Raw genomic sequence first — 12,514 nt, forward strand, 5'->3', positions numbered from 1 at the left:
TCATCCTCATCATATCCCTCACCCTCAGAGTGATCTGGTGAGGGTGTAGGGCTCAGTCTTGGAGGAGGCTGAATAGGTTCTATGAGGCTTGAAGCGTCTTGAGGAAGCCTTTTCTTCTTCAGGGGGATGACATAGGAGTCCACTGGCTCTGAAGTGATCCTCCTCTTGTAAAGGGTTAATTTGCCTGTGTCGGCGTCGATAAAACGCTCAGAATCCTCTTCTGAGTCGAGTACCCGACTTGAAAGTGCCCCTGCCGTTGAAGAATCCGACTTCTTTGGCGTTGATTTGGTTGAAAAGGCCTTCGGCGCCTCTTTTGGCGGCAGAAGGAAAAGAAGTTTACCCGCAGGCTTTGCCGGAACGTCCATCGGCTTCTGTGGCGATGGCATCGGAGCCGACGTAGCAGAGGCCTTCTCCCTGATTCTCTGTAGTGAAGAGGCGATGAGGGACGCTTCACTTGCAGTGGGCTTTGGCGCCGACGAGGATGGCTTGACTTTCCCTTCGGATCCGACGTCTTGTTGGCCCTTCTGAGTCTTGGACGAGGATGCTGCCGCCGCCGACCCAGAGTCTTTGGACCGATGCGCAGACGTGCCAGCCTTCGGTCCGTGTGCATGTGTCGCCTCCGTGTCCACCACGCGTCCGACTAACGAAGTCCCAGTCGGAACCGGAGCCGTGCCGCTGGCTTTGGCGTGCTTGGACGGTGTCGCAGCAGCGGTTGATCCGTGCCGACCACCCTTTTTAGAGGATCCCTCCTCTGGCGCCGATTTCGACCCTGTGGAATCGACCGATTTCTTCGACTTCTGTGGACCGGAGGCCGACGGAGTCGATGAAGTAGCCGGTGCGGTAGCTTTTATTGGTACGGCAGCCATTTTAGGAACGCTCGAGTCCATAAGTTTCGGTTTCGTTTTCGGGTCGGCCATTTTAGGTGTTGTCGACACCGTAGGTTTCGGTTTCGAAACGGGCTGCGCAGCAAGTGTGTCCGTGGCCGGGCCTGAAGGCGGGGCCGTGGCTTGCGGTACGGGGTCTTGGGTAAGGCCAAGAGGCGATCCCGTGACCCGATCGTGTTCTTCGTAACCTTCGGGGCATAGCTCGTCCCCTGAGCTATCTTCCGCGGCCCCATAAATCTCTTCGACGTCCCCTACCTCGTCGACGTATTCAAGGCCTTGACCCACGACTCCGTCGTCGTCTACCGGATCCGCCTCGACCTCCGTCTCGGGCGGGGAGATTTGGAGATGATGACTCTGGTCCTCCTCTTCTTGGTCGCCGAAGATATTTTCTGGATCCGGGGCCGATTGTTTGGCCTCCAGGCGCACCGCGCGCCGAAGCTTGAGAGTCTTCTTAGACCTGAATTGTGCACAGGCCTTGCACTTTCCGTCGTCATGGTCTGGTGAAAGGCATTTGTTACAGACGGGGTGCAAATCTATATGTGGGTATTTGGACCCACAGAGCGGACAGTACTTAAACGGACTCCGCTCCATGCTGGAAAGTCGCAGTCGTGTCGCGCTGAGAAGGCCTCGATGTCCGAAGAGTGACAAAACTCTGCTGAAGCCGACTCAAAGAGACGGAAGAACTCGAGACCGTGCGCAAACAATACCGACGCTATGAAAACAAGGCCTTTTGGCCTTAAAAAGTTAGTTTTTCTCGGTTCCGACAGAGAGAGGTCGAGACCGCATCGGAACCCAATGGCGGAAAAAAACAATCTGGGGATGGAGCCGATGCCCATGCGCACTGTAGTCCAGGGGAGGAGCCACCTATCTCAGGATACTTCGAAGACTCTTCCAGGACAACAATGTGCGATCATCCGGACCCAACACTAGGCGGCGATCTAATGCTAAGATATGAATTTAGCAGCCCACATGCCTCGAACTCTAAAAGCACAGAAACACACACACCATTAACACAATGTGTTCTATGGAGTTGTGTTGTACAGCAACAACCTGGTTCTTCTACTTCAATTGCTGGTGAATTGAATTAGGTTCACTCATGAGACCTGTCACACTTGTGAGTGTGAAGGCAAGCCAGAGCTTAACCAGAGTGGTAATTTATGCAACACTTTTTAGTTCTGACTTTGTGGAAGTTATTATGGGGGCATGTTTCTTATTGTTTCTGCGTACATGAGGGGGTAACCTCTTTTGAAGGGATATTTTCTCTCTTTCAGCATCTTTCAATAAGGTTTTGCAGTTGTCACAGCAAGACGCTTTATGAGTGGGAAATAGACTACAATATATAGAATAAATACACAGACCAAGGTTGTCTAAGTGCTGATATATTGTCCACAATCTGAACCAAACTTGGAGAGCTCTTACTTTTCTCAATTGTTCTAGTGTCAATTGGTGGATGGACACTGTCCCTCAAAGCCAGTTACATATAGAAATGTCCACAAATGCTCTAAAAACAGCTTACAGATCACTGAAATCTAGAAATTGGGCGGTCTGATTTGAGAAAATCTGAATAAAGTAAAAAATAGATTAGATCATGGCTCTTTGTAGTCACTATTGGAAGACATAACTAGTAATTTATTGTACTGAAAATTTGTAGGCAACTAGACATTTTGAAAATAGTTACATATTACTCTTATTTTTGGGGCATCCTAACCAATCACAAAGGACCCAGAATATATTCAAAAATAGTACATTATATCAAAAACATTTTAAAAATATATTTATATCAATTTTGATATAAAATTAACTTTATACTTCTAACATATACCATCTATACTGTCACAAATATCTCAATCATTCAATCATACATCCCCTCTCATCCTTCCATACAATACAGTGTATCACCAATATATATTTCAATGTCCATACATAGATATACCTTGTTAGGTTGATAAAGGTTTAAATGGCTGGTATTCAATAAAGAAAAGGAATTCTTGTATTTAATTATAACATTTAGTTCAGATTCCGTTTTAGTATGGTAAACACACAGTCACTATACGATGTATACTAGTTTCTTCTGAGGACAATACTGTAACTTAAGGGCAGTACACTTAGTTCCTTTTATCGGTCATGGCTGTATTGGCTTAAAGTCTTCATCAGGTAACCATGTATTTGTAAAACAAATCCGGTTACTGATTGATGGGTCCATTCAAGGCCAGTAGAGCCCCGTGGATATAGCTATTTACAATGCTTAATTATACCAATCCCAGATCTGATACATCTCCTAAGGACTCTTCCGAGGGATAAGGCTATCAAGTCGATAATTCTAAACGGCCTGTGTGATGGGACACCGCTCTATGCCCATCGAGAATTGTAGGAAGAGACTATATTTGCAGTCTACTTTTACTGCATGTACCCAGTTGGATACCGTGTTTCCTGCCACAGAACTGGCATATCGTATCAGTGCGGTCTGAAGTCCAGGGAGAGTTGACAAAATCTGAATAAAGTAAAAATAGATGAGATCGTGGCTCTTCGTAGTCACTACTGGAAGGCATATCTTGAAATCAGGCCAGTAATCACGTAAAAATAAATACCTGAATAAGAAAATCTCCATGTCCAGCATTCAGCCTGCTTTTCAGGCTCCTTTAAGATGTTTTTACTTTTCAATTAAGCAAGCTGCATGATCAATGCACAAATGTTCTAGGCATAGTTTACTAATGGTGTCAGAAAACGCAACAAAGAATGACAAACCTCTTCACCTCAAAGCATTCAAACTCATAATTTGATAGTAACTATGGGGTCAGAATTGGGCAAGAGTTTTACCAAAGAGATCGGTAAATAAAAATATAAACCAGTTTTTGTAAAGCGCTATCTACTCACCCTTACGGGGCTCAAGGCGCTGGGGTCCGTTTTTGAAATTAAGTGAGCTATTGCCCAGAGTCACAGGGTGCTGAGCTGCCGCCGGCTGTGCTTTGAAGTCAGCTGCCCTGGCCACTGCACCACACCTCTCCACTGAACTGGACAACGCTGACAAGCACACCTGACAAAACTCATAGCAGGTGCGTAATTGGCACCTCTAGATAGATGATAGCCCCAATATAGCTCCAATAAAATGATCAAATAGGATCCAGAATGGGAATCATTCAAGGATTTTGATAAACTAACTTCCATCTTATAAAAGAAAACAGCATATGTAAATTAACATTGATTTTTAGCACTGAATAGCATAAAATCAAAATAGGAAGAGAAAGTTGTCTGTTCAACAACGAACCATGTGCTATACCACACTCATTTAAGAAACTATCTATGAATATTATAAAGGTGTCTGTACTAATATGCTTACATTGCTAAAACCACAAGTTACTTTTGACATACACATTGAAGGAATATCTGGAGCTGCAACACCGAGCCAAAATGGAAAAATTATAAAATTGCAAAAAGAAAAAGAAATAACTCATGCATTTCACATTAATCTATGAGAAAACAAGTACAAAGTTTAAAAAACACAAAGTAAGGCTGGTGTTGAGCAATGTTCAGACTCAGAAATGATTTCCAGTTGACATATGTTGAAGGTATGCATATTTATGGTGCGGTCATTCCAAATAATTAGCTGTTCCACGAATAAGTTAAGGGATCAGATACTTAAGGGATCAGATACTAAAGTATAAAGTGTGATCGAGTAAACCTAAGTAGTGGAGTCCTTGAAAGAGCAATACAAATTCTGCACACAACATTACTATCTTTCAACATACCTTTGAATGTAATTAATCAACTTTCCGACTTGTTTTTCTCTCTGCTCAGGAGTTAACCGTGTGTGAACAGATAAATCTTTCATTACCGTGTAATCGCGGCGCATTTTATCTGTTAAGCCTGCAATAATAATTTTTCTGAATTATTAAACAAATATGGTAGACACCATAAAAAGGAAATGGCAATTAGATGTACAATTGCCTCATAAAGATACATTAACTATCATTAGAATTAGGTTTAAGCTTCAAGGAGCATACAAGAACTTTGAGCACCTATGTAGCAGGCAAGCACATTAAAAGTTATGCAAGGAATATAGGCAAGAGCTGAGGCAATGCAAACAGACGAAGCAGACTCTTCCCCTTCAAAAAAAAACCATCACGATGAACTCTTTAAATTTAAGAAAAACAAACGCAAGAGCATATTTTTTTTAAAACAAGTCAATTACAATTGATACATGAATACAATATTAAACTTCTGTAGCTTAATGCACATCACTTCTTTTATACTGAGGAACCATCAAGAACAATAAAAAAACAAATCCAAAGTGTTGACTCAAGCAGGTGTAGTAAACTACTGAACACGAACCAAAGAAATTGTGCGACACCAATTAATTGGTGACGGTCTGCATATAATGGAAAGCAAAAAAAGGAAATTTATGTTAAAAAACAATCACGAAAACGAAATTTTGACTGCAGAAACTGAGGAGAGAGAGTAAATGACAGTAGCAAATAAGAGAATCACAGTGATAACTGAACAAAAAAAGCCAAAGTTATTTACTGGCCAGAAGAACAAGTTACTTACCTTTGGTAACACTTTTTTCTGGAGGATACAGTATCTGCCTGTGGATTCCTCACCTTGTGAGTATCTCCCTGCGTCAGCAACGTTCGGAAAATTATTTTGTAGCACGCCGGCGTGGATGACGTCATAGGAGCACGGCATCGCACGCAACTCCGACTGACGTCACTGACTCCTTATTAGGCCTATGTCGGCGTGATGACATCAGTTCCGCCCTTTTTTCCGTGCCTTCGAGGCACCCGGACAGACCAATGACAATAGATATATATATATATATATATATATAGTGTACACAGTACATAATATCCAAAATAACACATTGTATGTAGACAATGTATGAAAAACAATATATATATATATATATATATATATATATATAGATATATATATATATATATATATATACACACACACACACACACACACATACATATAAATAATGTCCTGAACTCAGGTATAGTAGAGTGGACAACGGGGAAGCGGGTGGGCGTGTGAGGAATCCACAGGCAGATACCGTATCCACCAGAAAAAGCGTTACCGAAGGTAAGTAACTTGTTCATCTGATGGATACATCTGCCAGTGGATTCCTCACCTTGTGAATAGATTCCGACAGCAGTCCCCACTCTCGGAGGAGGGTGTCCACTCTCCTATACCAGAAAATCCTGGAGGACAGAACGCGCAAAGTGGCCGTCCCTCCTCACTTCGGAATCTCAGCAGTAATGCTTCGCAAAAGTGTGGAGAGAAGCCCAAGTCGCTGCTCTACAAATGTCCTCTACAGGTACACCCCTAGACAAAGCAGATTTAGAAACTTTGCTCTAGTGGAATGAGCTCTTATACCCTCTGGAGGGTCCTTACCCGCCAGGGAGTAGCAAATCTTGATGCATAGTATAATCCATCTTGAAAGCGTGCGCTTGTGCACAGCTCTTCCTTTTCTGCAGCCAGCAAATCCAACAAAGAGCTGGTCATCCACTCGATAGTCTCTTGTCCTATCAAGATAAAAGCTGAACGCTCTCTTAGGGACCAGGGGGTGAAGTCTCTCCTCCTCCTTGGAAGGGTGAGGGGGAATATAGAAGGTAGGAAGGGTAATGGACTGTCCTAGATGCAAGGGGGTTACCACCTTAGGCAGAAAAGCAGCCCTGGGCCTAAACCATTCGTTCAGCATGAATGGTTAAGAACGGGGGCTTTGAACTAAGAGCTTGAAGCTCACTTACCCGAGGTAATTGCAACCAGGAAGACCGTCTTAAATAAAAGTCTCATGGGACACTTGTGCAAAGGTTCGAAAGGAGAACCCATCAAAAATGTAAGCACAAGATTCAAGTCCCATTGAGGCACAATAAAGGGAGTAGGAGCAAATTTATTTGTAAGACCCTTTAAAAACCTTAGAACCACAGGAGATTTAAATAAAGACGGCTGATCCGGCAGGCAGAGAAATGCCGACAAACCCGAAAGATAACCTTTACCTGTAGCCACAGCAAACCCATGCTGAGCCAGGAAAAGAGCAAATTGAAGTATATCAGATAAATGAGCCCTCAAAGGGTCAATGGACTTCTCCCCACATCAAATCACAAATTTAGACCATCTGTATGAATAGATTGACTTGGTGGAGTCACGCCTGGCCGATAGAATGACATCCACCACATCATGTGGGAGAGAAAAGGAATTCAGGTTGCCCCGTTCAATATCCAGGCATGAAGGCAAGCCCGTCTGCGCCCGTCCGCGCCAGGATCGCGCCTGGCGCAGGGCATGCTGGGCAACATCCGCCCAACACCAGGTATGACAGTAGGGCATTGTCGGCACTACGTCCCAAGATAGGTGATACATGTAAGGGTTGTCTCCCCACCGACCAACTGTGGGGCCCCTTTTCATGCTCACACTGTAAATGGACATCCTCCTGGACATCTATAGAGATGCCCAAAAGCTCTGCTCCTCCTAAGCAGAGTAGTAACAACTTCAAGGGAGGTCTCATCAATGCCCGCTCATTGTGTTGCCACAGCCAAGATATACACGATTTAATCATGTGTCATGATCTTGACGCTCTCTTCATAACAGAATCATGGCTCAACGACTCCTAATCCCGATCTGGCTACTGCCCTTCCCCCTGATTTTACCATCTTCAGACAGGACAGACCAATCGGGCGAGGAGGTGGAGTTGCACTCATTGTAAAAAAATCCTTCTCGTGCCACACATTCGACCTAGGCCATCTTAAGGGAAGTGTGAGTATCGGCTTCTCTATCAAGCTCAATGCCTCCACCTCTTTTAAGGGAGGCCTAATCTATCGCCCTCCAGGCAATGCCACCTCCTTTTTGGACTCCCTAGATGAAATACTGGGGTCACTCATGTTACGCTACCCTCACTTCACCCTAATGGGAGACATGAATTTGCAACTGGAGTCGTGCGACGACCCACATGCCATTTGTTTTCAACATACCCTTAATATCTTTTGACTGGCCCAATTAGTGACCGCACCTACCCATCTAGCCGGTCACACGTTGGACGGCATCTGTTCCAACCTAGGCACTATGTCCACGTCCCCTCCCATTCCATTCCGCAAATTTGGACCGACCATAGTTTCAGCCCCTTTGACATTGAGCAAAAAGTCCAAGCTTTACCAACTATTAAGCGTGCAATTTGATGCAGCCCTCTCCTTTGATGATCATGTCAGGATCACGGCCGGTTGCTGTTTCGGATTCATCAAATCTCTAAAAAAATTCTTTGACTTCCTCCCCATTGCGTCCAGGAAATCGGTCGTGGTCGCATTAATACTCTCTCGACTCGACTACTGCAATGGGTTGATGGCTGGAGTGAAAAAGTCCACTCTGAAGAAGTTGCAAAGTGTACAGCACGCAGCTGCAAGATTAGTGTTAAAACTTCCCAGGAAATCTTCAGCCTCAGCAGCTATAAATTGTCTCCACTGGTTGCCACTGCACATGAGGATCCTTTTCAAACTCCTACTAACAGTTTTCAAAGCCCTGAAAAACACAGGTCCTAAATACCTCGCCAACCGTTTTGTCCACTATAACCCTGCACGATGTTTGAGATCCTTCGGTGGTAACCTTACCAAGATCTCGAGGTATAAATACAAAACCAGGGGCGGAAAGACTTTCACAGTCCTAGCAGCTAGGGCCTGGAACAACTTGCCTTTAAACCTCAGACTGGTCGAGACTGAGAGTCTCTTTAGGAAACAACTGTAGACCTGGGTCTATCATCAATCTGACACTTATGTGATGGCCGCTATTTAGATTTTTTCATTACCTAATCCCATCCACGCACAATAAGCGCCATGATGCTCCCTCCGGAGCGATAGGCTGCGCTTAATAAATACCCACAAATACAAAGGTGTAAGGTCTGGAGGTGGGGGTGTAGAACCTGCCCCTCCATCTGAGAGAGGAGATCTGCCCTGAGAGGGAGATGGAGCGGCGGGCACGAGGAGAGGTGAAGTAGATCTGTGTACCATACCCTTCTTGGCCAATCCGTGGCGATCAATATGACTTGTGCCCGGTCTTGGCAAATCTTCCTCAGAACCCGAGGAATCAAGTGTAGGAGAGTGGGGTCTGCAATCCCATGGCCACCCCAGATTTTTGCTTTTTGCTTCACTGGTTTACGACATTCCCTGGCTGTGGGCCTGCTAATCAGACCCACAGCCTAGCTGTTCTCTCTCTAAATTGACAATCATGTCCCTTAGGTGCATTTACCAATTGGTACTGGGCCACCTTATCAGTCCCTGTACAGTATACCTTAGGTATCCAGGGCATAGGTGTACCCAGGGCCTACCAGAGGCTGCAGCATGTATTATGCCACCCCTGGCTGGCCACCTAAATCTGACACAACTGGCTGCACGACAGCTGGGGCAAGGTGGTGTAAGCACCCTTTGCTTTAGATATAGTATTCCTATATCTAACCCTAAAATGGACACATATATTCCTATCAGTCACTCCTAGGGCAGGCCTTATCAATCCTGAAGGCAGAGTGCTTGGAATTATGTGAGATGGTGCTCTAGCATGAGCTGAGCCCGTTTGCAGCTTGCGGAACCAAGTCCTTATAGCTGTTCCATGATAACGCTATACCATATACTCTTAAGTGCATTATAATCCTCGCGGTTAAATGCTAACTTTGGTATAGCATTATCAAAACATGTCGAGTAAGGTGTCATACGAATTGGAATACTAACCCCTCGCCAATTCTGGCGACGGGGTTAGCATTCCACCCTTCTAGAGGGACACAACATGTATGTAACTATGAACCCCGGTTAAAGTTAACTCAAGCCTCAGCATCACAAAATGGATGCTGCCACCACAGACACAAGTCTGACCTCCTGCTGCTGGGGGTCCTTCCAGCAACGGAGGCATGGACAAAGGGTTTCCTGTCAGGGGCGGTGCCAGCACCATCCTAGACAGGATTTTGTGTATCCCAGGTAGGCAGGGCTGAAAGAAAGGTGTAGGAGAGTGGGGTCTGCAATCCTATGATCACCCAGATTTTTGCTTTTTGCTGCACTGGTTTACGACTTTCCCTGGCTGTGGGCCTGCTAATCAGACCCACAGCCTAGCTGTTCTCTCTATCCAAATTGTACTCAGGTACTGAATTGGCACTGGGCCCTCTCCAAGTCCCTGTACCCAGGGCTGAGGTGCACCCAGAAGTCTCCCAGGGGCTGAAGCATGTATTATGCCACCCCTGGGCTGACTAACTAAACTGACACAACTGGCTGCACGACAGCTGGGGCAAGGTGGTGTACTCACCCTTTGCTTTAGATATAGTATGCCTATATCTAACCCTAAAATGGACACACAGATCTCCTATCAGTCACTCCTATGGCAGGCCTTAACAATCCTGAAGGCAGAGTGCTTGGAATCGTGTGAGATGGTGCTCTGGCATGAGCTGAGCCTGTCTGCGGCTTTCGGGATCTATCCCTTAGCCGTTTCCATGATATCGCATACCATATACTCTTAAGTGCATTATAATCCTCGCGGTTATATGCCAACTCTGGTATCGCTTTATCAAAACATGTCGAGTAAGGTGTCATACGAATTGGAATACTAACCCCTCGCCAATTCTGGCGACGGGGTTAGCATTCCACCCTTCTAGAGGGACACGACATGTATGTAACCTGTAACCCCGGTTAAAGTCCAACAGAGCCTTAGCTCCACAAAATGGATGCTGCCACCGAGACACAAGTCTGCCCTCCTGCTGCTGGGAGTCCTCCCAGAGCAGGAGGCAAGGACAAAGGGTTTCCTGCCAGGGGCGGTGCTAGCACCGTCCCAGACAGGATTTTGTGTATCCTAGGTAGGCAGGGCTTCAGAGGAAGGTGACTGCAAGTGGCACCCCGGTGCTCACTGTGCATAGGCCGGCTGAAACCAGTTCCAGGGGCACTCCAGCCCCTGGCCTGGGGAAAGCCCGCCAAAGGAGAGGGGTGTAGCCACCCCCCTCCTGGTCCCACCCATAGGGCAGGACTTAGTCGCGTGCCAGCCCCCTTTTCCCAGATAAAGGTAGGAGCAGGCCCCCTTCCAAATTAGATCATCTTTGGAATCAAGACACGACTTTCTACGAAAGGACATCAAGATTTCTTCTTCAAGATTTTCCCTTGTGACTAAGGAGTAGTCACCCTGCATCCGCAGGCACCATCTTAAGAACACTGCGGTCTGCTGCAAGTCCTTCCTCCGGAATCCGACTGCCCAGCTCGACGAGAACCGGCTTCCCTGGCACCTCTGACCTCTACCCACCTCTACAGCCAAGCTGAGAACCGTGGGTGCGACGAGACCTCGAGGGACCGGCCATCTTCAAGACTGCACGACTTCTTTCGAGCACGACCGCCGAGGGATCCTCTGGTGAGTGCTTTGGGGCCCGAGAAGCCCTGATCCTGAGCAGCCCCAGCACCGAAGTTCAGCCTCCCAGCATCTCCACGATCTGCGTGGGGCCCTTCTGCTTGCGACTGCTCACCGCGTTGTTTGGCTACTAGCCCGCTGGCTTGTGGCCTTCTTAACGACGCCCGACGACATCACTGCTGCTGGTCTGGTTGCTCCAGACTGGCCCTTGCTCCCTTCCAAAAGAGGAGCACCCCGGACCCTCCTGGTCCACTCCAGACGCCATTTTAAGTCCACCGCGTGGGCTTGAATTTGCCAAGACTTGTTGCCCCAATCCTGGGTCCAGCGACGTCGACAGCATCATCCATCGTGGGACAGCTCGTACCTCCATCCTGGTCGCCGACAACGCCTCCTGGTCCGTGAGACTGCAGAGCACAGCGTCGCCCACTCACCTAGTCGAGGTGACTACCATCCGGTGCCCTCCTGGTGCCCCCTGACTACTGGCTAGTAGTCACGAACTTGGTCCCCTCTGCTTTCAGGTGTCATCCATCTTCGATCCAGGCTTGGATCACTCGAACAATCTTCACTGGTCGCCTGCCAGCAACTCCTTTTCTTCAGGCTCCTGGTTCGTCAACGAAGAATCCCGACGTCTTTTCAGACCTATGCAGCTGCAGCCCCTGGGCTAGGTAACTTCGGCATTTCGGTGCCCCAGCATAGCCTCACTATCCAAGGGTCCAGATCCACTTTCGTTTTTGACCTACCTAGTCGGGTTCGCCCGAGAACACTAACTTTGTGAACACTAGCTTCCATAGGCTTTTTCCCGCCTTATGCGTGAGAGTTCCCACTCTGCACGTGGTGTCCCTAGGCCTCCTGCTCCTAACCTGAGTGTTCAGTATTGTAGGCCTAGCGTTCCTAAAGCCTCTGAGAATCGTTCCTAACCTGCTAGTAATTCGCATTCCACTTTTAGAGTATATGGTTTTTCGTGCCCCTCGGGCATTTGTGTAAATTGTGCGACTTAAAGTATTTTTATAAGAGTTTTGTTGTGTGCTTAGCTCCCTGTCTCATAAAGAGCCAGGGTAGTCTTGTTATAAATAAATACACTGTTTATTTTCATAACAACTTGTGTGGTGTCCTTTCACTGGGTGTTCAAGGGGTAATGTGATGTTAAAACAGCTGGCTTAACACGCCCTCTAGAGTCTTAGCCTTAGACTGCTCGTATCCATGCTACTAGGATAGCTGGTCTATAAGGTTGACTTACAACCAATCATCAATAAGGGTTGTTTGGACTGATATAT

At 46.6% G+C, this 12,514-nt stretch overlaps 1 protein-coding gene across 1 annotated transcript in view; it reads right to left on the bottom strand.

The window, feature by feature from the left end:
* PIWIL1 (piwi like RNA-mediated gene silencing 1) overlaps positions 1 to 12,514 on the bottom strand; it is a 1,966,306-nt gene that overhangs the window by 750,007 nt on the left and 1,203,785 nt on the right. Inside the window, exon 11 of the mRNA XM_078668015.1 lies at positions 4,631 to 4,748. Within this exon, the coding sequence (XP_078524141.1) occupies positions 4,631 to 4,748 (118 nt within the window). The remainder of the gene's footprint in view (positions 1 to 4,630; positions 4,749 to 12,514) is intronic.

This window comes from Lissotriton helveticus, chromosome 11 (assembly GCF_964261635.1).
Source record: "Lissotriton helveticus chromosome 11, aLisHel1.1, whole genome shotgun sequence".
Taxonomy (NCBI): domain Eukaryota; kingdom Metazoa; phylum Chordata; class Amphibia; order Caudata; family Salamandridae; genus Lissotriton; species Lissotriton helveticus.